Here is a 22595-nt window from a genome sequence, read left to right as displayed (position 1 = left end):
AGTTGCTGTTTACCTGTATTCGACACAAGCCGGCGGTATTCAGTCACACAGTCACACAAGTGGAATATGGCTAACACTGATAACATAAATGAATGCATGACAAACGACAGTTTGAATGGGAAATCGAGCTCAGGAGAAAGTCTTAAATTTGTAAAGAAGCTGTACATACACGGAGGAAACATTTCCAATTGGAATAGAATCAAAAGGAAAACCACCCCAAGTTCTGAGGATGAAGTAAGTTTGATCATCGATGTTTATAGCGGTAACAATATAACGTGGCTCACGAAAAGATAAGTTATAAATTATTCGTCTTCATGTTGAAAAAGGGCATTTTTTTCACCTTTCGAAAGCTTGAAGTCCATTTTTCTCTACCACACAAACGTAAAAAGTTTTAAAGCTTTTCTCGCTGAGTCACCCTCATTCAATGGGCGTTTCGCTTAAATCGTCCATCTGCACGAGAAACTTAGATGAACAAGTGAACTAATCCTCTATTAATGCACTAAACGATCGCGGTATTTATGTATTTTTTTCAAATTTGTTATTCTTGTATGGGCTCTGAATTGCAAAAAGTTCTTTTCATCCTAAGCTCCTGATGATTTTTGTTTAGGTGTAGAGGATGAGGTCATGAAACATGAAATTCACCTGATCGTGACAAAGCAACTTCTGCCGACAACTGGGCTTTAAAACCAATTTACAAAAAGATATTCTCGCCTTCATTTACTTTTTGAACAAAAGAATCAGTTTTTTGCTTTCGAGAAAGCGATAGTCAAATTTACTGTCGTTCCAAATTTATCCGACAAGTTTTCTGTTTAAATTGTTTTCGTATCTTAGCTCAGCTAAACAAGTCAAGGTGAACGTGATTTCCTGAGTCAGCAATGCAGAAACATGTAAGTGTTAACAACTGAGTTGAAGATGTAAATTGGCCACCGTTAAGAGTTTAAAGGTGTTAGCCCTTCGTCAGAACGATTGAAGAAATTGTGTGTTGTGTGTGGGTTTATATGCAGAAAGTGGAGCTACCCTGTTTGTGGGAATATGGTGACGAGTAAACAAGAATGAATTAGGTGTATGAAAAGCGCTCATTGAGAGCATGGGTTATTCCCCACGGTATCAACGAGTGCTTTTTCTTCACCTAATTTATTCTTGTTTACTCATCCCCATATTCTCACCAATAGGGTAGCTCCATTTTCTACATAATTATAAACCCACACACAACCCACAATTCCTTCAGTCACTCTGACAAAGGGCTAATGCTCGAAACATCAGCCTTTAAACTCTTTGCCGAGGCCAGTTTATGTTTTCAACTCAGTTGTTAACACTAAATTACCCGCTATACTCTCAGACCGATGCAGCACCACACTTTCTTTAGAAACTTGCAGAAACATGTCAGCTTTAGTCAACATCAATGCAATTTTGAAAATAAATTGAAGAAATGATTAGTGCGATCAACTAACAGTTTGCAAACACATGTGTAGGAATTCTTTAACTCTTGCTCCCCTTAACTTAAATTTAAAAAGGGAAACATAATGCGAAATCCCAGCTTGATAATATCGCAATTTCTTGTATTAAGTTGTGTACTTAGTTGCCAAGCCTTTGATTTGGAGTGAGGCTGAAGTTGACCATGTTGACAATGATAGAGCCTAGTATCTAGTTAGTATGATAAGGAAGTCATTTACTATTGAAAAGAAGCATGGTTTGTATCATAACTGCTCTGTTACAAAATTAACTGCATATTTTTCATCACAGCTTTCAGAGAGTATTGGAACAACGTTGAACAGTTTGCTTCCCACAAACAACAATGATCAGGAATTTGTTCCAGTAAGTTGAATTGAGTGTGTCTAGGTTAAGTTAACCTTTGTATTTTGTGCAAGTGTTTGATGTAGTGCCCCCCTTAAGGTATTACCCCTAACTTTGGAATAAGAATTTCAGGGTTTAGTCTGTAGATCATTATTTGGTTACCCTTTCGCCCTGAGAAATTATGGTTACATTTTGATACAAAACTTTCCATTTTGCATTTTAGCAAAAGGCCTTAAGATGTATAAACAAAAAATTTGTGGAGAAAATAGAACGAGGAGAAAGGGAACATCTCAAAATTTCAGGTATGTCTAAGCATGTATGGAAGTTGTTTTGCTCCCACTGTAAGCACTGGGAGAAGAGGACAGATGATGGGCTTATACTGTAAACTCAGTGACTGCAATTTTTTTTTCATCTGAGCTGTCACCCAGAAATAATAGATACCCTATACTATGTTTCTGTTTTGTCTAGAACTAACTCTGTTCAATTATTTCAATTGGAACAAAACTTATTAATATTCATGACAAGAACTCAGACATTTACATTTATTTAACCTTGCTCGGAGAAATAAGTACATTGTTATTTTCTCAACTTTGTATTGCTTACAATACCTGTCATATAAAGGGAGTATTTAAGTTGTCTTAGTCATGCATTCACTGTATTCTGGTGTTGTAACATTTCAATCTTGTTGTAACATTTCAATCTTGTATTGTTACTTGCTCTTGATAAAAAAAAAATATTTGCATTGTTTACATTTTTCTTCGCTAGTATACATGTTTTATTGGAAAAACACACAAAATTATTTCAAAAGTTGAAATAGCATGATGACTTAGTGTTTGAAACATGTAAAACTCTAAAACTTTCTGGGTGCTAATACCAATGATCGCATGCATTCTTTGTGATACTTTCTTATTTTTGAACATCTTCTGGCTGATCGAATTTTAGATGTATCAGACTGGACATTTCAAAGAAGGGTATAAGATATGTCCTATGCTTCAATAATTTTGTAGCAACATTTTTGCAGCTTGATAGGAAACTGTAGAGCTTATGCCAATGAGCCAAAAAATGTAAACAAAGATTCCCTCACATGCTTATCTTTGGTTGAAGACCCATCATATTTCCAATGAAACTGATAGTGTATTTGCAAGCTTTAGTATCTTTTCAAATAGAACACTTGTCAAAAGTTTCAATCTCACAAAATTGAAGATATATTTTAAACCTTGGGAAATGATCAATATGATATCTTTATTGGTTTTGTCTCTTATTTTATCCATCAGTGAAGATATTTGCCATTGAACTAAACCCTGCCTTTGTCCAAGATGCATTATTTAGAGGTGAGACTGATAATATGCATGTCAATGATTCTTTACATCCAGCGTAGTGAGCATTATTGGCAGGAGATGAGGTTAAAACCACAAAAAAATTACATAGTGAAAAGGAAATAACACGAAGACAAGTGTTTGCCAGCAGATTCCATTATTGTGTGAATGGCCTCAAGCAAAAATGATAGTCTGCAATGGCATTTCTCCTCCCTTTTTAAAATATCAAAACTGACTGATTCCTGTTATGAGCCTTTGCTGTACAAGAAAAATTTTATTTTAGAGAGAAGTCCAGCTTGGTCTGAAGTGCAATATTTTCATCTTGGGCTAATACATTTTAAGGGCAAGCAAAGTTTGTTTCTGACTTGCCCATAACACACTAGTCAAATTGGATTTTAGATTTTCTCCTGCACTCCACAGAGGCTGTTTGTCCAACAGCCAAAACTGTATGTACCATACGCAGTTTTTGCTAAGATCTGGTATTATTTGCCAAAATGCAATATTGTGTTTTATCATGACTATTAACACTGATTAACAATTATATCAAATTTCTTTGACATAACTTTTAAAACTTAAATTTTTTTTCCTATAGCCATGTGTGAGTTGGGAATTGATTTTGTGGAAACATTGATTTTGGCATTGCCTGAAATTCCAGATGATGAGCAGCTCTCAGCTCTGAAAGGTTTCTGGGAGGTATGTTTTTAAAAAAAAGACAGATACCAGATTATTAATGTTTTGTGCAATTACATGATTGTATATTGGCAGATCACCCTGCACTTTATTTGCTGTGTGTGCACATCTCGCATGCTTCTTAGACATGTACCAGGCAATAATTTCCAGTATAAGATTTTGAGTTTGATACATTTTGATGACTTAATCATAATCATTATATAGGAAATGGAGGTTTTGATGGACAGTGGATATGTGTGCAGTCTGGGTGTCTGTGACTTGGACAAGAATGCACTGGAAAAACTTTATGAATGGGCAAGGGTATGTTTTCACACCTTGTGTTACACTGTACATTAAACAAGTTTTTTCAGCAGAAATTTTAGACCTTTGGCATTTTCACCACATTGGCCAAGTATACTTGCTGGGTCCTTGATACTTGATGACCTGTACTGTCTCATGATGTAACTCATATTTCATCTAATTTGTATTTTTGCCACTGCTAGTTTAAATTTCTTGCTTGAAATTCTGGGTAAAAAAAACTTTAAGCTTCAAATAAAAAAATTCCACCCTCTGCAACCTAAACACTTGCATAGTTTATGTACACTGGCATGTATGAATGTATACAATCCTCTTGCTAACTGCTGCTAACTGTTTTTTATTTCTTTCCAGATCAAACCTGAAATCAATCAAGTTAATCTTGCTTCATGTTGTGTCATGCCAAAGGTATGGGCTTGTTGGTACAATCAAATTATGTAACTTATCCATATACTTAATCCATATACTTGTTGTGTCATGCCAAAGGTATGAGCTTGTTGGTAAAATCAAATTATGTAACTTATCCATATACTTATAATATTATAAATGCTCTGATTTTTTTAGCATTTTGTTTGGTTACTTTACTGTAATTTGTTGGTGTAGGTTTTGTTTCTCAAAATTTGTCCTGTTTGTGTTGTTTCATGTCTAATAATACCTGTATATGAGGACACAAAAAATATCACTGCTGAGCTAAGCTGCTCAATCCAATCAATTTAAGTTTAATTAGACCTCCCCTTTTGGGAGATGGTTTTTGCATATCACACCGTTATGTTTGCCATGCACCAATTGGCTCTGTGGGACATTTTTACAGTTTAAAATTAGATCCCCTGACTCATACAGGAAGCTGCCAGAATTTTTGACAGAATTAGATATATGTGTATCACGATGGAAGAAAAAACGAGTGGAATTTTTTATCCAATTCAGTTTTTGAAACTTTAATACTTAAATCTTCAATAAAGAACTGTATAAAAACCCCAGTCGTCATCTCCTCCATTGAGACACACTTACATGTATATTCAATTCAACTAAAAACTGAAACGGGAAGACTGGGTACCTGTCATTCATGTAACATGTTTTGAATTGTATCCTTTAGGAGCTTGTAGACTTTAGTGATAAACATGACATCCAGCTTCTGACACATGCTGATCCAAAAGGTATTGAAAACTGATCCAAAACTTTTCGTTGAAATCATTGTTGGACACCAAAATTCTTGTAATTACAAGGGTTGACAATTATTACACCTTATTTTGAAGTATTTAAATTTTATTTAAATTTTACTTGTCTTCCTTAGCTTATTCAGGATACATAGTGCACCGAAAAAGAAAAAAAATGTTTGTCATACCAAGCTCAAAATGAACCATCTTTCCAATTTTGTTCTTATTTTTTGGTATAATTACCAGCACCGAATGAACAAGCTCTGTAGTTAAGGCTGGCGTGGGAATTTAATCCCTTTTGAAATCCAAGACTCAAAACTTCATCCTTCGGTACCTCTTTTCAGATATCCTGACCAAGAGGAGACTCGAGGAGGTACTGAAAGAGAGCTACGAAAATGTACCGGTCCAAGGATGGAGACCTGCGTGGGCTCTGAGGTATTCAGTGCTGGTTAAATGTCGTGGAGTTATAAAGAACAAAGGGTAGGTTGAAAAATTCATGACGCTGTGATCTCCTAACTGTTCCCTGTCTGAATCACATGCGCTCAGCCGCGGATTGAGTAGGAAATGATCACTAACTTACGAAGTTCCTGATCATTAAATAAATTCTCCTTTCAGCACCTTAGAAGTGTAAAGAGAATCGTATGGAGAACATACATACTGATGTTAGGATGTAAAGGGTTAAAACCTTTATTTCTTTCTCTTTAGGTACATAGTCTTCTGCGAACAGGATGAAATGGTCTTCAATTAGATGTACAACTTCCAAAAAAGCGATGACTGCAGAATATATATGCTTTTCTCAGACCCTCGTGCCTTCTGTAGAATTTACTAAGTGTTCACTTGATGCTCTGTAGAACGCGAATAATGGCTTTTTATTACGTGAATTCAGATTGACATTTCGAGATCTGCTTGCGGATTTAAAAGATTCAAACCTCCTCGCTTCATTTCAGAACTGGCGGACAACTTTCGGAAGTTTTTTGTTTCTTTATTTGTTGTAAAAATTTAAGTGGTGGGGAAAGAGGGAGGGAATACATGTAAGGAAATTTTGATACATGTAAGTGACGTTCTTGAGAACATTTGGATGGAGCAAACTTTTCTAAGTGGTTTCAAGTACATTCTAGCTGGGTAACCGCGATCCGTGGATTTTTAACTCTACAAGAAATGAGGTGTTTTGCTTATGGAGAAAGTTCAGATGAACTGTTTAAGGGTTTTTTTTTTTTAAATTATCGACAAACAGTAATGGGCTCCTGTCGACAAACCAATGCAGTAAGCGTAAAACCAAGATGTGAATAATAAGAACGATACATAAAAAGATACTTGTGTTTGTGAAAATACGTTTAGCGCTGAAAGAAGTTGGTTTGCTTTGTTCTTAACCTATCCACTGAACGCCAATTCCCATATGAACAATTCGAGTTATTTTTCTTTCGTTTCATTAACTTGTTGCCACGATACGCAAGGCTGCATGCAGAATTAATTCAAACGTTGATCAGACCCTTTGTGCTTCGAAAGGGTATTCAACCTCTCATAAGTATTAGTCCTCTGGATATAAGACGATCGTAAAAATTTCCGCGTATTCTTCGAGATTTCGTACGTATTTATATGCTAAACATTAGAGTGGATAGGTAACAGGTCTAAATAAATACGGAAACATTTTAAAACTTTCAGTTCGTTTATTTTCTATCTTCCGTTGAAAGCTTGGTTGAAATACGAGAAGAGAGTGATCGAATTTGTACACCGTCTTCAATTATTTCTCTTATTCAAGGTGTGACCTGTGAATCTCATACCCGCTCGTTTTATAAGGCCATACGAACATAGCGGTCAAAGGTAGGACATGTACAAGGGATCAATTTTTGCTGGCCGCGCGCCAAATTCCCGCGCAAACTTTCTAAGGAAAATGTTGTTGTTATGGAAACAAAAGTATAGAAAATGGAAGCGCCGGACTTTTCGTTTACAAAGCTTATTTAATTACGGGCTTTCTGCAGATTTACCATGATTATGATTTTGTTTTTGAGCTTTATCAAAGCAGTTATACTGTTTTCAAGCACCGCGAATTACTCGTTTGTATGGTTGTGGATAATTCTTCGAAGACAAGTTGGCTCTTACAACCTGAAGCGAAGTTCGCGCATGCTGGCAAACGTTTGACAGTTGAGGGACCGCTGCGTGACTCTTCAAAGTGTTGTACCATTGGAGGCCACGCAAAAAAATTGGGAATATATCCAGCTTAAATATCTTCCCGATTATTCCTCTCTCTACTCACTTAATATTACCCATTTACTCCTAGCCATCATCAACCCGCACCGGCAAACGATAATTACAGGGATTTATTCTAATTAAAAACGATACTCCACTTCAAGGACAAAAAAAAATCACTCAAAACATTACGAGGTAGCGCCATTTTAACTTGAACTACTCATTCTTTTAACCCCTTAACTCCCAGGTGATTAAAAAGTAACTTCTCCCTGTAATATCTATACTTTATACAGCAAACTGGTGATGAGATTACTCAAACGCATCACTCCTGACAGGTAGAAGTTGTAATCATGATCTAACTCCAAATTCTCCTAATTAATTTATAAGGAAATGTATAGCAGCCGGAGGGGAGAAGTAACAATCAGATGTTGAGGAATTAATGGGTTAGCCAGTGGTTATCCATGACAGAACCTTTACCACAATATCGAAGGTAGCTTATGTCCATTCGAGGGAATTTGTAAATGTAAAAATGTTCACACCGACGAACCATGATTTGTTGCCTAAAGTAGCAGCAGTCATCGCGCCAATGAAAACAGACATCTCTGGCCACAGCCCCTTCTGACTGCGTAGGATGACCATTCTTTAACCAGCCAGTGGCGTGTGTGCCACAGTGAAACAACTTCACGCATTGATCTGCCATCTGAAAACCTAAGAATCGTAAGACACATTAAGGAGAATTACTAATGAGATCTAGGAGTGCTTGAGAACGTTTCACGACAAATGATCAAAGTCACTCACCCGCGCTGTCTTTGAACCTGTACCATCCAGGAGAGAGACCAGCGTCAGTCAGAGATACAAAAGGATCGTAGAATCCTTGTGATCTGTCCGCCGAATCCAATAAACCGTGATTCTCGCATTCATCAGGAACTGTGACAAAATGCAAAAGGTGGAATAGCAGTGCGTTCACGTTTGAGTGTGTCAACGTTTTAAGTTATGTGTGAAAAGAATTTCAGTCAACTGAAGATCTTTCGCTGATCATTTGCGCAATTCAAGTTTAAAATTGGATAAGAGGACTTTTATTTCTAAAGCAAGCGATTAGAACGATGTAGGGAGTTGTTGCGTCGGCGCTCATTGCTCATGTGCTTTTTATCAAGTGACCAAGGATATTAATGGTGGTCATTGACCGTTAGAGTCAAGGCAAGCTGTCACAGTCAGAGTATCAATTCATAAAAATTTACTTGTCTTGCGGCAAGGAGATTGTAAACGCGCGGAGTTGCAGAGGTGTCAATTTCCAGAGTATACAAATTATTGTAGACATAATCTTAAATAATAATGGCCAAAAGAGTAATGATAATCCATAAAAGAAACACTGATTACAACCAACAATCGGAAACTTGCTGGGGAGCTCAGGTAGAAACCGTGCGAGTCAAACCGAAGCTTTCGGAATCCAATCAGAGGTACTCACTTTCAGCAACAATCGGGCGTTTCTGCTCAACAGTAGGAGTCAGCTCCTCTTTGACTGTGGGGTGTTCTTCCTCCAGAATATGGGCTTCCTCCGTGACAGCATCCCCGCAATACCGCATGGGACATTCGGGCGGGGGCTCTAAATGGTACACCATGAAGTTCCCACAATTTCTGATTTGGATCATTTTCCACTCCTTACAGCACTCCCCTTCGAGGTGAAAGCATATTCTCCTCATAACCCTCCCATCTTGGGGCATGGGATGGTCCCCATCCAACCATCCGGGTCCGTAAGTACCGCAATGGAACTTAGGGACACAATTTGTAGGCATCATACGGCCTGCCCGTCGCAAGAACCTGTACCATCCACGTTGTAAATGGTCGTCGCACATCTCGAGAGAGGCATTGTAGTATGTAAAAGTGCGAAAAGGGCCAGACAATTCTTTGTAATCGGTGCATTCGTCCACATTGCTGGCATCCGCAGCTAGCGTAGAATGGGTTGAAAAACAAATTCAACAATGTGTATAACTTTTTTTTCCATCTGTAAAAGACTATATAAATTATTTATTTTAAGATCGGGCAACAACGTAGAAGGGCAACGATCGGCAAACGGCGAAAAAAACCGTGCCGTCTGTCAAAGCGGATTTTACGCCGAGTTAAATCAATATTTTCATTAACTGTGAATAAGGTATTTTTACTTCTATCTAAGGATTGTAGGAAAAGCGAGTAAGTCAGGGTTAATTCTTTTTGCCGTTGTCATAACACTCATGCTGTGAGTCACCAGGTATCTCATCCATAGGAGTAAATTCGCAGAATAAAAGGCTCAATTTTATTGAGACAGATGAGAGTTCATTAATGAACAAGAAATTTCAACTCTGTGGTAGTGTGGATAAACACGAGACTTCATAATCGTACAAAACTCTTAAAAATCCTTCTATGTTAAAGAAGAAGACGAACTCTCATTAATGATGATCTCAGTATCTGTTTGAACAACAAAAATTTGTGTATGATTTCACTCACTTCCATTTTTTTATTCCAACATGAAAATGAAATTGAAATGAAATTAGCACTTTCACTTAGGCCTGGTTACCCAGTTAGCATAGGAAATTTAAAGAACGATTATCTTTATTAATCAGGCGGGAGGCGCTCAGCATAAATTACAGAAAACAAAACAGTAATTATGGATGCTACGAAAAAATGCGCCCGCCATAGAACAAAAATAAATATTTTGTTGATAAATCCTTGCTTGTGACTGATAGGGAGAAAAATCGGTTAATAGCTGCACTGAAGAGTTACAGAAAAAATTTGATTAGCTTAGCTGTAAACGTCGTTTACCATATTTGATAAGAAAACGTTTTTAACGTTAAGCATCTCGGTGCCGATGATGTAAAATTTCCATCAACAGGTCAAACTTTGCATTTCAGCGCATTTCTCCTTCTTAGTTTCTTTCCAAGTTAAAAAATTCTATGTTATACACCATATAACTCCACGATGTGTTCTGTTCACAGTTCGGTGACAGTTAGACTTCCACTTTCCCGCCAATTGGAAAAGAATGCGTTGCTGCTACATATAGCCAGGGTTAACATTGAAAATAAACAAGTATTCTGTTTCCAGAGTCAACTAGATGCAAATGAAATTCTTGCCAATTCTTTAGAGTTGAGAAATTCAACGAAAGCAAAGAGAAAGATTCCTAAGCAATTTTTAAATGCGCGAGTTGTGTTAAACATGGTAAGCATTTGATTAATTTGTGTAACGATCTTAAGAAAATTGAGTCGGATTCGAATGGTTGACACTTCACCTGTTGTCTGCGAAACACGAATCAAGAATATTTCCTGACTCAGGGTCAGTATTCCCACGGCAACCAGTACAAAATACTTCATGGTTTCAAAGTCGTGCGGCCGATATACATCGCGGCTCTTAGTTAGTTATAAGTGTATATGCATCAAAATCGTCATACTTCATTAGGCTTCAATAAATAAACGAGAGTGCAAATTTGCACAGTTCCTCAGCTGTGACGTGACCGCGCTTGAAATAAGGGGAGCACTCAACCAAATAAAACTGTGCTGTTTTCTAAAACTTCGCTGGGTTTCTTTTCACGACATCTTTCGTTTTATCATTTACTTTTGAACGGTGGAAGAAGATGGAACCAAAAGCTTTCACCTATCCTCTCCTTCCCGGAAATTTTAAATGTGAAAACGTAGAATTGAGGGAGTCTTGTTTTGGCGCGAGATTTTTCGATCACGACACGGTCTGATTAGCTTTAATAATTGTTCCAAATTTTGCGCGCGTTCCTCAGTGAGCACAAATAAATTCGCGTGTTGCAGTCGCATTCAGTTGAGAGGGTGTCTAACTTAGGAATAAAACATACATTGGTAAGATAATTACTTTTATGTTATTCTTAGTAAAGTCAAGGGAAACTTTTAGCTCAGCTTATACACCAGAGGTAATATAAGCCGTATGTGAATTATTTTAAATACAGATCAAAATTTATGTAAGAAAATTTGAGAGGAAGGGATGGAAGAATTAAAAGTTTGGGTCTTTTGGAAGAATGCATCATTTCGCGAGTTCACTCACTGTCGTGTTATAACAGTTGTGTATGATCTTAAAGCTTCGAGTGCCTTTAGATTAGTAATATGAATAGGTGATTTTAATCAAGTACAGCCAAACGATCTCAACATCATCTTGTCAACAATTATAAATGAGTGATTTGCTCGCATGTTACTGGGCAACGGTAATGATCTCATTTGAATCTGCTCTCCATGCGTTTCACGTGCGACATGCGTTCAGCTTTTCAATAACCAATCATACAGTGAGGTAGAGTCGTATTTCCCTTGGTGCTATCAAACTTTAGGACATGGAAAATAGTTATAGCAGGGTCTTGCTGGTGTTTCTTTTAATTTGGTCTTGTCTACCGGTTATTACTCGACAGGAACCTTCATCAGGTGAGACATTTTTAATTTTGCGTCATACAAGCTCGGTATGAATTCATATAACTTAGCCTAAATCAACCTCGTTCAAATATGATTTAAAACTTGATTTAAACAAGTCTGTTCCTTCAAAGAAACGGCTGTTTTGCTCCTTGGTTTGAAAACTTAAAAAAGTGCTGGTTTTAAAAGTGAAAAAATGAGAAAGGTGATTCCATAACCTTAAACTAGTTTGCCGAGAGCCAGCCATGGCGTATTTGAGAGCGACTTTTCTCAGAGTACACCTATATTTTAAAACGAGTTTTCTCGTATCCCAGAAGGAAGAGCAAGACTCAAAAACCCGCTTATCAATTCGAGGTCGTCAAGAGTTTTTAAACGAGGTAGACTAAATATATCATGAGTTCAAGCCTTACATAGAAGATCAGTTCCATAATCCAAAGCTGTTTTTCCCATGATAATCAATAACTTGTAAATATAAGGTCATATCGCAATCATAGCATTGTAAATACTTAAGTAAGATCAGGCAAAAGAAGATACACACGAAAAGCAAGAAAAAAGCGAAGAGAGAGAGAAGGTTACAATGCTTGAATAAAAAGCAATTCAGCTTGCTTAGTTTGTAATAAAATGAATAGTTCACCTCTTTAAATAGTTTGTTTTCAGAGCGAATAAGGCAAACGTTTGCATTAAACAGTCCACTGATTGGTACTATGACAATATCGTTACCGTGAAAAAAATCCGGTTTACTTGTTTTTAAAAATTTCTCTATCAGTAAAAGGCTATCCCATCCAATGTTTCAGCAGTTTTGCGTATTTTAAGGGTTGCATTTATAATCAGGATCTACAAGTTGTTTGGGAGGTGAATCGTCACCAATCGAACCCGACTCTCGAAAGCGGCGCAAATTTTGCCTAATTTATTTTAACTCTAAGTTATACGCTAATTAAAAATTCGTGTTCATCACTACAGTCTTAAGAGTAGCACCTTTAATGAGTCTTATAATGACAATTTAGTGGAGTTCTGGGATTAATAAGAAATTTCAAAGAGTCTTAGAAAGAGGCAAAAGGTGATACGTAAATTATAAGGTTTAACGAGTTTTGGACTTAAATTTTACGCTACACAAATTTCTGGAATCCTATCGGTTAATTCCTAGGCATAGACTATTGGCTGCTTGGTTGCAAAAATCCCTTAAGATCAAGAATTCATAGAAACGTTTGGCCGTTTTTAGAGAAATTTCAATTTATCGTCGAAAACAGTCTGGGCCGCCTGGCTTTTGTTAAGCCTTCAGCGGTAGGCCTCCTATCAATCAGATGCAAAATTTAATTTTCAATCGAGTGTCGAAAGAAGTCTGGCTAGCCTAGGTTTGCATTACTTCCCTCTGTGATTGGTCCTGAAAATTTACGCTACCTCCCTCAACCAATCAGACACAGCTGAAACCAATCGCAACCCGGTCACATGCGTTTTCCCGCGCTTTAGGCAACTTGTTTTTATCTTAAGTTCTCATTGGCTCCTTAGTATTTTCTTTCGCTAAGATAGGTTGAGTCCTAGGACACTTAATCGAAAAGCACTTTTAAGAACAATCACGTCTTAGTCAGTTACATTTTTGCTTACTTCAGGCATTTCTCTACTCATAATTTTTCTTGGTAGTTCATCTTTCTTTGGTCTGAGTGGCTACAGCGATAGACTATTAAATTGCACTTTATTCCTTTTTAATTCCTTCTAATCAAGATCAGACGAAAGAAGGTGACACGATGAGCTGTGAAGCTAAGTGCTTCCCCGATTCTATGACAAACGAGATCAACGAGTGTGTGTAGGCCTGCCAGCGATTCTGCCCAGTAACATGATGAGATCTCGTTTGGAATTCAGTCACTGCGCCACTCGGATTACGATGAGTTATCATCGGAAATTGTCGATAAACGTTTTTGCAGAGAAAAAAATAACAGAACGAGGGCCAACTTTACGAGGTTTAATATCCAGCCTTCCCCGGACTCCGCAAAATTACGGAAAGACTCCGGTTTCTTCACGTACCAAGGGATCTTCAAAATCTGCAGCAATATTTATTCACTGAACAAGGAAATTCTAAAAAAAGTGTTTCTATCATAATGGTGCACTGATGCACAATCAACTCGATAGAACTAATTTTTTTTTCCGATTTTTTTCTGACACGTACGTTCTAGTGATGGCAATGAATTTTAATTGCAAAGACTATTCTTGATAATTCAACGACGATTTGTTCCACAAGTGGAGGTCTTCTTAAAATAAAATTAGCTCATGTCATGCAAAGACCAAAGCTCTTCAGCGATTAAAGCAGATTTTGCAGGATGAAATCCTAATAACATAAATTTATCTGTTTCGCCAAAATGAATCCCAATATAATTTCCAACCATTTCGCGCACCTCTTCAGCTTTTATGTTTTGTTTTCCGAATGGGGGTCTCAATGGTTCTTTCCTTTGTTTTTTAAATGTATGCATTTATATACTCGTGAACAGATCGAAATTTGAAAAAAAAAAAACAAAGGTCTTTAGAATATCATCCCATGACCTACATTGGGAAAAGAAAATATACAAGCTGATTCGGAGGTTTAAAGCTACCATATAATCATACGACATACGACGACAATTGTTTCCGTGGAGACAAAAAGTTTCGCGATAGAATTTTTTCCCCCCCTCAGCAAAGCGAGGGATTTGTTTTGTTTAAATACCTGACACATATCGGATTCGTTAATCTCACCTTAACTTGTGAAGCTATCTCATTAACAAGGTATGTTGAGCTAGTGAAAAGGTTTTTCACTCTTGGAGAAAATTTTATCTTGAATTTCAGATTTTCTTGGGGTAAGATTTGATAATTTACTCAAAGTCAGACTTTATTAGATAGACCGTCTAAGGCTGGGAAACTGCACGTAATGCTCATCCTCAGGCAATAAAAGGCGGCACGTTCTTAAATATTGCGCCGATCTGCCAGTGATAGAGTTGCCACCGTCTGGTGTAATGATGCATAAACCATCCTAGGAAGATACTATGAACTCAATCGCGTACAACCGCACAGAGGCCCGAAGTCATCGTCGCTGGCAAGCTGATGGTCTGTTCCAGGCGTTCAGCGAGTAAAACAGGGCAATCCGAGTGAAACAATCAACGGGGTGATAGTAGCAGCAGAGCGAAGAACGAAAGGGCGATTTGGGTCCCTTAGTTTTCCAATCTTTCCGCCCAACTATAGAGCTGAGGATTACGTAAATTTTATTTTAACTCTACCAAAATCTTCCTCTTCCCGTACCGGAGTAACATGGCCGAACTTTCGTTTCCCGCTGACTATACCAACGCGTAGGGATTACCTTAAGGGGCAAATGTCTTAAGTTAGCAAATAACTTTAGCAGTACAGACTTTCTACTTGAACAGATGGCTCCAAGAAGATAATAAGATTCATCATAAACAAAACCAACAGGAAGAGTACGGATTTCGTTTATATTAATTGTTTTCATTTTGTTTAACATTTGGCATTTCTTACAACTTTCAGACCCGTCATAAGTGTTTTTTACTTCCAGTTAAAATGGATCTACTTAACTTCTCAAGAGTGATGCTGGCGCTCAATACTGATATGTGCTTCAGCTTGTATCAAAAGAAAATATCATTATCATATTCTCTTGCTTATACTCCTTCCTCTTGCTAGCAGAAAGCGATGTTGTTTTTTTCCATCCAGGTTAAGGGTTTCAGTAACGCTTTCCATTGGCGCTGTCAGTAGAGGCGTCTGTGTCGGGAAAGGGGCCGTAAGGCGAAATCCGAATGCGAGAACTTGCAAGCTACAGAGATAGCTGTGAGAGGACGCATAGCTGGTAGTAGACCATCTGCAAACGGAGTTTAATGAAACCCCTGTTAAAAAGCATTTGTATTTATAAACACTTATTTGTGGCGACACCTTAATGTTCTGACTTTAGGCCAGAGTGAGTCACAGGATGAAGTTCACGCACTTGATGGTTATCGTTGTTGCAGTGTCTTTCTCCGTATTCAACACAGGTTGGTTATACGTATTTCTCCCAGCATATGAACAATTATGTCATCTCATCATGAAGAGAGCAAATCGAACACGACAGTGTAACCCCCCAGAGATTTATGCGATTGTCTGAACGATAGGTCGTCAAAGTCAATTTATCCGATCCCGCGTAAATACATCTGTTTACGGGCACGCACTGATTCAAATAATATAAACACGCAAACTTCAAAATAAAGGAACAAAATCACACACAAATAAAAAGTTCAGACAAATTCCCCAACCAGTCAACCACGTTATGAACATTATTTAACTACCTCCCTTCCTCAGCCTCCCGAATTTTTTTAACTGAAGTTGATTCTTACCTTCTGTGTTTCAGTCCGGGCCCTTCGATGTAATGTGTGCATAAGCTCAGTCTCCTGGGATGACTGTGAACAGAACACTCAAAAGTTGACGTGCGAATCAGAGGATACTTACTGTCACCGCCACATGACGAGTTCTGAGGTTATGGGCATCACGATTGTAACTTTTTCAAAAGGTTGTACAACATCTGACAAATGCACACCTGAAGCAATTGATCGGTGTAAAAACGCTAAAAACACCGACCTTCAGGGAATGCCTGGAGTTACAGCAGTCGATTGTGACTTGAAATGCTGTCAGGGAGATTTGTGTAATTAGCATGTAAAAATGTCTGTGGTTCACACCAGAGTAAACGATTTTCTCAGTAGGATGTTAGGAGTTTTCATGTGAAGAAAATAAAAAAAAAAGGAAATGAAACTCTGATTTTGTTTTTGTCTATAGAATTAGTTGAATGTCTGATAATTAGCTCTACTAAACTATTTTTTAACCTTGTCCACAGAGCAACTTTGAACGTCAAAAGTAATTCGGGATTGCTTAAGCTTCGCCTCACAGTACTTCGCTCTGTCACTGATCCAAAAACCTCGCACCCTTTCTTGGATAATCAGATTCAAAACTAACACCAGGCGCGTTTCCCCGAGTTTTTCTTTTTATCTCAAGTTCTTACTGCCTCTCTGTGATATTTTCCTTTGTTCTGATTGGCTGTGGTGATCACTCTTATTTCCGTTTTTATGACATCATATAACCGTATTTGAGGGTATCATGGAAACTGACACTAGTTATATGGATAAATGTGGAAATTATGGTTCGGCTCTTCCTTTTCAAATGTGTATGGTCATGGAAAGAGGAAAGAAGTGGCATAGTTTAATACTTTGGGGATTAACAGTTCCACTGCAACGCTTCAATCGATCATAAGTCTGGTCAACAATAGCACTGGTATAATGCTCTTAGGAAAGCAAGCGTTTGTAAGAGGGCAACTAGGAATTAGTAGCACCTTCTTCGGCAAATAATTGTTAATTATCAATAAAACTAGCATGTACCCTTATAATGCTGATAAGATGCTAGGGTAGGAAATCCCTTCTTCTTTCCTTTTTTTAACTTTGGTTTGTTTTACCTTGAAAACACTAGCCTTTTCATAAAAAAAAAAACAAACAAACCAAAGACACTGTATAATTTTGTGTTGTTCTTATTATTCACTCTAGCTGAAATAAGTTTTAAATTAATCTAAGAAGTTTACAAGGCATATTAAATAAAGTAAGGCATTATCAATACAGAATGGCTGTACCATGCAGTAGTTCTTTTAAATAAAGTTCTGATGATTCAAAAACAATGGACTGAAATAAAAAAAACATTTCTTAGATGTAAGAGGCAGATTTAGTGGGTACATCTGCCGTAACAGTTTTAAATGCCTATTCAAGCAAGTGAAATTTTTCATCTTCACACTTTTCTACAAGTTTTACCAATAAAAGAAGACATTAAGTTAAACAACAACAATAAAAAAAGGAACATTAATCTTATAAACTTTATACCTAACTATACTATAAATCCAATAACAATTTCATACTGTAACTCATGACGAGAGTATGAACGCAAAAGTCCTTGATGCATTATCATTCCAGGCAATTTTAATACACACTAAAGATGTACCTTCAAGACCTCACTCTGATTCCCTTGTTGTATTCAATTCTTTACCAACACTATATGACACCTAGTCATTTTTCAATTTAAAAGCCTGTAAAACATATAATGTATGTGATTTCAAAATAAATAGACTGTTCTCTTATCTCAACTTTTTAATTGTTCCTTGTGATTTCGAAGAACAGAAAATATATTTAGTCACTGTACCTGTAACGGAAGAATTGGTTTCTAAAGAAACATTTGTGCGACAAGCACATGTACCTCAGCATACAAATGAAACATATCTAGTTATAATCAAAATGTTGGTATGGGCTAGTTATTAGCCAAACATGATTGTTACTACAATTTGTTTGCCCTTCTCAACATCATTATGATAATGAAAATAACAAAATAGAGTACTCTGAGAAATCAATGCCAATCATTTGGTAAAAATAATTATATTCCCAAGCTGATTTCACCTTGACAATAAAATGCTATTAGCTACAGTAAAACTCATCATTTGTTTCATAGATCACAAAAACCACACTGAAAATTCTCTTTCATATTAACTAATTTTGACTGGTCAAAAGACTTAGAACTATTTCTCCATTACAAACATGGAAGTCAGTTTACTGTTCTAATTAAATAGACATGATGTTAATATGAATACTACCTCTAATGTGCCAATTTGTAATTCTTACAAAATGTTTCCATACCCAATACTTAAGTGCAGTAGACATAACCTTGGTGTGCATAGATAAAACAAATAAGAAATAATAATAATAATAATAATAATAATAATAATAATTAATAGGAAAACAACACAACAGATACATACATGCCCAGTACACAACATGGCCAACTGACAAACAAGCTTGTGTTTTACCAACTACTCCGTAGTGGATTTGTTAAACTAGCGGTATTACTTTTTGTTACTACATGCAAAGAGATTATGTTAACTTTCTCAAGACCAAACCTTGATATACCTTAATGATAACGATTTAATCTTAACATTACTCTGGCTAACATGTCAGCACTCAAGGCACAGAACATGTATATTTATATTTACTTAGTAACCTGATGCTCTTGGCTTACATCACCTATGATATAAATGCCTCACTATGTGCACAAGTATCATGTGTTTTTAGTCGTATACCAAACATTTTCTTGTTAAGACACATCAGTAGCCTCGTCAACCTCCATACTCAGTTGTGGTTTCTCTGAACCGAGCAAGGCATCATTATCAAATTCACCAATGTCTGCACGGTATACCAGGGGAATGTCAGTTATGGGATCCAGAAGAGAAAAGTCCAGGTCATCATAGTTACGATTTGTAAGTTCAACTGTCCAGAAAGGTTTTTTCACACTAAAACGCCTGCTTTTGAAGTGCCGATAGATCAGGAATATGATCATAAACAGGGTGACTGCACCAAACGTGCTACAAACAGCAACAATGACTTTCTCTTTTGTTGAAAATCCTGGAACAAAACATGGCGTTAATACCTGAATTACAAGGTATTATTGCAAGGGTCAATGCCTCACTAAAGAAATTTGAAAGAAACCATACACAACCATCCCAATGTCCTTACAGCACAAGTGCATTTAAGTTGAATTATTGTGCTATTCACGAACCCAAGTTCACAAACAAAAGTCAAATGATCAAACACAGTTCAGAGTTTCAATACAGGTTGAGCAATTTTAAAAAAAATTTACCTATGATCATGCAGTATTCAACAGTTAAATGTATAATAAACACATACATGAAAGTTTAAGCTGAGATTTAGAGCCGTCAAAAGAACAAGCACTCTTTAATTTTCTGATATGGGTTTATCCTATGACCCCAAAGAGTGACCAGTATTCAATTTCTCCTTAAAATACCACCCTTTAATCACACATTATTTAAGGTCACAAGAAATAAGGAAATGATAACATACTTAAGAAACTCTTGAATGTTTCAGAAATTCTCCTTGTCATAACCTTAGGGAATGTGTGGGTGATAATGCCTCCTGATTTTGAGGTGTAAAGAGTCAAGTGATTACAAAACAAATTTTACGCACACACATGGAATATTCCACATCTGTGAGGAACACATACCTGACTTTTTCTTTTCTTCTACTTTGTCATTTCCTGTTACACAATTGTCAACAGATGACTCTGAACCATGCCCTGTGTCCACACATTTTCTACACTCCTTCTCTGAGCCACGTGGTGCACAAGTTACACACTGGCCAGCTTTGTGGTTACAATTTGTAACTTGGATGCTATCAAAACTACCATTACACATGCAGGTGTCACATGCTTGAAGTCCAGTCTTGTTGTCATTATTCATTCCAGAGTTTCTGCACATGTCACAAAGAGAACCATCTTGTAAATGTGCTGTACATCTGATGCAGGATATAGTCCCATTGCTTAGAACTCTGCACGCTGCTGTTGAAATGTTTCTTAGGCACCAAGTGCAGTGAAGGAGTATTTTGTCTGCTAAGTCAACTGGAGTTAGAGAGAAAAAAAAATATGTTACAAGGAATTTTAATTCCTGAGAGATGATAAGAGGCGGAAAGATGCTTAATTATAAAATAAGATGAATTTTACACTTGCATTTTCATTGGTTCTTCCATAAGATCTATTGGAGGACAGATACATAATATCACCACTGACGATGTTTTGCTTCTCCATTATGCATAGTGACACACTCAGCTATGCCTTGTTGGCCTTTTTTTTTGTTGTTCTTACTGCATTTTGATGTTTACTATATGATATATTACTAAACAGATGTGCAGCACAAGGAATCTATTTGTTAAGTACTTTGACTTCTGAAGATTTAATCATTATGTGACTAACATAAGGCTACTCAGAGATTAAAACCTTAATATAAGTAGCAGTCAAGTGGGTGTGTGGTTTACCCATATTTCCTGCACTCATATTGCAATTTTGATAATTTTGCTCTTTTCCAATATACCTTCTGCTGCCTAATATCAAGAGAAAGTTTAGTTTATACAAAGACTTAGGAAATGATGGTCAATAATTGAATAAAAAAAAACCCACTGGAATTTGAACAACTGAATAAAAAAATGGATAGCAGTGTGTGGTTGTCTACATGGTTCTAACAACAATCGAAGAGTGAATGTTTTCTTTGGAATGGTTATTGACAAAACTAATTGGTAATTTTGCTAATAAAATAAATTCAGCTTAACTGATGTGAGAAAAAGCCTCACAAATAATTGTGTTCTACAGTAACAGAAGACAATATATTTTACTGATGTGTATATTGCAGTACTGTAATGTAAAGACTTGGCACATTTACAGATGAATCAGCCTGTACATTTATCATCTCTAGGATTTCAAAAACATAACATAGACAATATGGGCCCAGAACTATAAGAAAAACATGAAAAATAATGCAACAAGGTTCTAACAAATTGCGGACTCATCCCTTAGAGATCACCATATATTTCACCGGGAATTAGTCACTAATCTGATAATAGAACTGGACGGAAAAAAAAAGTATTGATACTGGCGTATTACCAACAGAAAATCCTTTAAAACTTGGAGTCGGATAATCCAATGATAAATCAAAACAATATGATAATTAAGCTTACAGCTATATGTTTGTTGAAGTGTTCAAACTATTTAATCAGACGTCTTTACTACATCGAATATAAGTTTTTCGTACGAAGGCAATGGATACTTTTAATTCGCCACCAGAACTGCAAGATAATATTGACTGGATGCATGAAAGAAAGCACGGTTATTAATGTAGGTTTAGCAAATGCAAATATTGAACACGCACGTGAAATCTGGTGAAGTAATATTACTGAAAACAGCTACAAACTGCTTAAAACTTACTGAAAAGATCTTGGCATACACAGTGAACTTTAAACGATTCACCATGTACATAGAACGAAGTGGAAAAAAAAAACAACTCGGCTTACCTTTCGGGGCTCCTTCGTGGGCTTTTATCAACATTGAAAGAATTGTAAGAACTAGTAATCGGACATCCACTTCCATTGCTACAACACCGTGCAACGAACGAGTAAATTTCGTGATGGTAGCCTCGCGGACAAGTTGAAGATTCTAAGAAGTGATAGCTGTGATATTTTAGGCCGCTTTTACCATAGCATGAAATTATGCTACCAACGGAAGAGAATCACCGCATTCTTACGACAGGATTTGGCACTTAGCGGAAACAACTTACAGGCTCTTATCAGTCGCGGTGGTTTTCCCAGGTCTTGAAAAGAATTTTTTTTAAGGAAGCTTTGGGGCCGCTCTCGCTCTGCCAACGCTGAGAAACTGGTACGGGCCAGTTTTGATGACGTCACGGAAACTTCATTTGGTCTCAAATTCTTGTTCGACTTATTAAAAGTCATGATATCAAGAAGGTTTCGCGATATCAAGAAGGTTTCGCGCTAAGTCCTTGCTTGATTCTGCGAATTAAGCGGGCGACGAAAGCTTGAGGAAACGGAGAATCATGACCGTTCTATTTCTGGGCCAACAATAAAAGCTACAAACATGAAAAATGGTAATTCTTTCCCCTCTTAATCAACCTTGCATTTTCATTTTTTTCTTAAAGTAATTCCTGTTACACCCTCAATGCAATTGGGTGTACTACTTCTGTCTAGTCACGGTGGTCCTGGATGGAGATTTTCCTAAGGATTCACGAGTGGTCACGTTTTGCTGAAACCGACTTCTTTAAGACTTCAGGAGAAAATGACGTGGGGAGAAGACATTTGATTTGAAGTGAGACATTTTTGTCATCAAGTTACATTCACAGGAACAGTTGAAGATGCGCTGAAGTGCGGTTGTTAGATAAAATTTTCTGAGTTCCGGTC

General features: G+C 36.9%; 4 protein-coding genes across 7 annotated transcripts; 2 read left to right on the top strand and 2 right to left on the bottom strand.

The window, feature by feature from the left end:
- LOC113679363 (glutamate--cysteine ligase regulatory subunit) lies at positions 1–6903 on the top strand. The gene is made up of 10 exons (XM_027196315.2): positions 1–234; positions 1744–1815; positions 2018–2096; positions 3069–3125; positions 3703–3803; positions 4005–4100; positions 4449–4502; positions 5188–5248; positions 5593–5728; positions 5954–6903. The coding sequence occupies exons 1-10, from the start codon at positions 67–69 to the stop codon at positions 5994–5996; spliced, it is 867 nt and encodes a 288-aa protein (XP_027052116.2). The 5' UTR covers positions 1–66; the 3' UTR covers positions 5997–6903.
- Positions 6896–10859, bottom strand: LOC113679365 (uncharacterized). Its single transcript, XM_027196317.2, has 4 exons — positions 10695–10859; positions 8901–9380; positions 8234–8362; positions 6896–8143 (listed from the first exon to the last, which is right to left on the bottom strand). The coding sequence occupies exons 1-4, from the start codon at positions 10774–10776 to the stop codon at positions 7872–7874; spliced, it is 963 nt and encodes a 320-aa protein (XP_027052118.2). The 5' UTR covers positions 10777–10859; the 3' UTR covers positions 6896–7871.
- A 331-nt stretch (positions 10860–11190) lies between these two features.
- LOC149046496 (uncharacterized) lies at positions 11191–16572 on the top strand. 3 transcript variants are annotated; one of them, XM_089205596.1, is made up of 3 exons: positions 11191–11268; positions 15743–15821; positions 16175–16572. In XM_089205596.1, exons 2-3 carry the CDS (start codon positions 15761–15763, stop codon positions 16471–16473), a joined length of 360 nt encoding a protein of 119 aa, XP_089061722.1. In that variant the 5' UTR covers positions 11191–11268; positions 15743–15760; the 3' UTR covers positions 16474–16572. The 3 variants fall into 3 exon arrangements, with proteins under 3 accessions (XP_089061722.1, XP_089061720.1, XP_089061721.1); XM_089205594.1 differs by lacking the exon at positions 11191–11268 and adding an exon at positions 14449–14574; XM_089205595.1 differs by lacking the exon at positions 11191–11268 and adding an exon at positions 14537–14645.
- Positions 16573–17322: 750 nt separating this feature from the next.
- On the bottom strand, positions 17323–22058 carry LOC113679377 (uncharacterized). 2 transcript variants are annotated; one of them, XR_016186356.1, is made up of 4 exons: positions 21699–22058; positions 19864–20256; positions 18052–19247; positions 17323–17997 (listed from the first exon to the last, which is right to left on the bottom strand). XR_016186356.1 is itself a non-coding variant. In XM_027196329.2 (3 exons), the coding sequence occupies exons 1-3, from the start codon at positions 21772–21774 to the stop codon at positions 18940–18942; spliced, it is 777 nt and encodes a 258-aa protein (XP_027052130.2). In that variant the 5' UTR covers positions 21775–22058; the 3' UTR covers positions 17323–18939. The 2 variants fall into 2 exon arrangements, 1 of the variants encoding a protein (XP_027052130.2); XM_027196329.2 differs by having other exon boundaries at positions 17323–19247.
- Positions 22059–22595: the final 537 nt, after the last annotated feature.

The sequence above is a fragment of the Pocillopora damicornis genome, chromosome 4 (genome assembly GCF_964200805.1).
Source record: "Pocillopora damicornis chromosome 4, jaPocDami1.2, whole genome shotgun sequence".
NCBI classification, from domain to species: Eukaryota; Metazoa; Cnidaria; class Anthozoa; order Scleractinia; family Pocilloporidae; genus Pocillopora; species Pocillopora damicornis.
The sequence above is the reverse complement of the archived record's forward strand: the minus strand, read 5'-3'. Positions and strand labels throughout refer to the sequence as shown.

Excerpts from the sequence above, each read along its gene's own strand:
- LOC113679363 (XM_027196315.2), top strand. The coding sequence starts at position 67 with ATGGCTAACACTGATAACATAAATGAATGCATGACAAACGACAGTTTG. Across the intron at positions 235-1,743 it reads CCCCAAGTTCTGAGGATGAA|CTTTCAGAGAGTATTGGAAC; the intron begins GTAAGTTTGATC and ends TTTTCATCACAG. Across the intron at positions 4,503-5,187 it reads CATGTTGTGTCATGCCAAAG|GAGCTTGTAGACTTTAGTGA; the intron begins GTATGGGCTTGT and ends TGTATCCTTTAG.
- LOC113679365 (XM_027196317.2), bottom strand. The coding sequence starts at position 10,776 with ATGAAGTATTTTGTACTGGTTGCCGTGGGAATACTGACCCTGAGTCAG. Across the intron at positions 9,381-10,694 it reads TCGTGTTTCGCAGACAACAG|CTGCGGATGCCAGCAATGTG; the intron begins GTGAAGTGTCAA and ends ATTCTACGCTAG. Across the intron at positions 8,144-8,233 it reads CAGGTTCAAAGACAGCGCGG|GTTTTCAGATGGCAGATCAA; the intron begins GTGAGTGACTTT and ends TACGATTCTTAG.
- LOC149046496 (XM_089205596.1), top strand. The coding sequence starts at position 15,761 with ATGAAGTTCACGCACTTGATGGTTATCGTTGTTGCAGTGTCTTTCTCC. Across the intron at positions 15,822-16,174 it reads TTTCTCCGTATTCAACACAG|TCCGGGCCCTTCGATGTAAT; the intron begins GTTGGTTATACG and ends TCTGTGTTTCAG.
- LOC113679377 (XM_027196329.2), bottom strand. The coding sequence starts at position 21,774 with ATGGAAGTGGATGTCCGATTACTAGTTCTTACAATTCTTTCAATGTTG. Across the intron at positions 20,257-21,698 it reads CCACGAAGGAGCCCCGAAAG|TTGACTTAGCAGACAAAATA; the intron begins GTAAGCCGAGTT and ends CTCTAACTCCAG. Across the intron at positions 19,248-19,863 it reads AGAAGAAAAGAAAAAGTCAG|GATTTTCAACAAAAGAGAAA; the intron begins GTATGTGTTCCT and ends GTTTTGTTCCAG.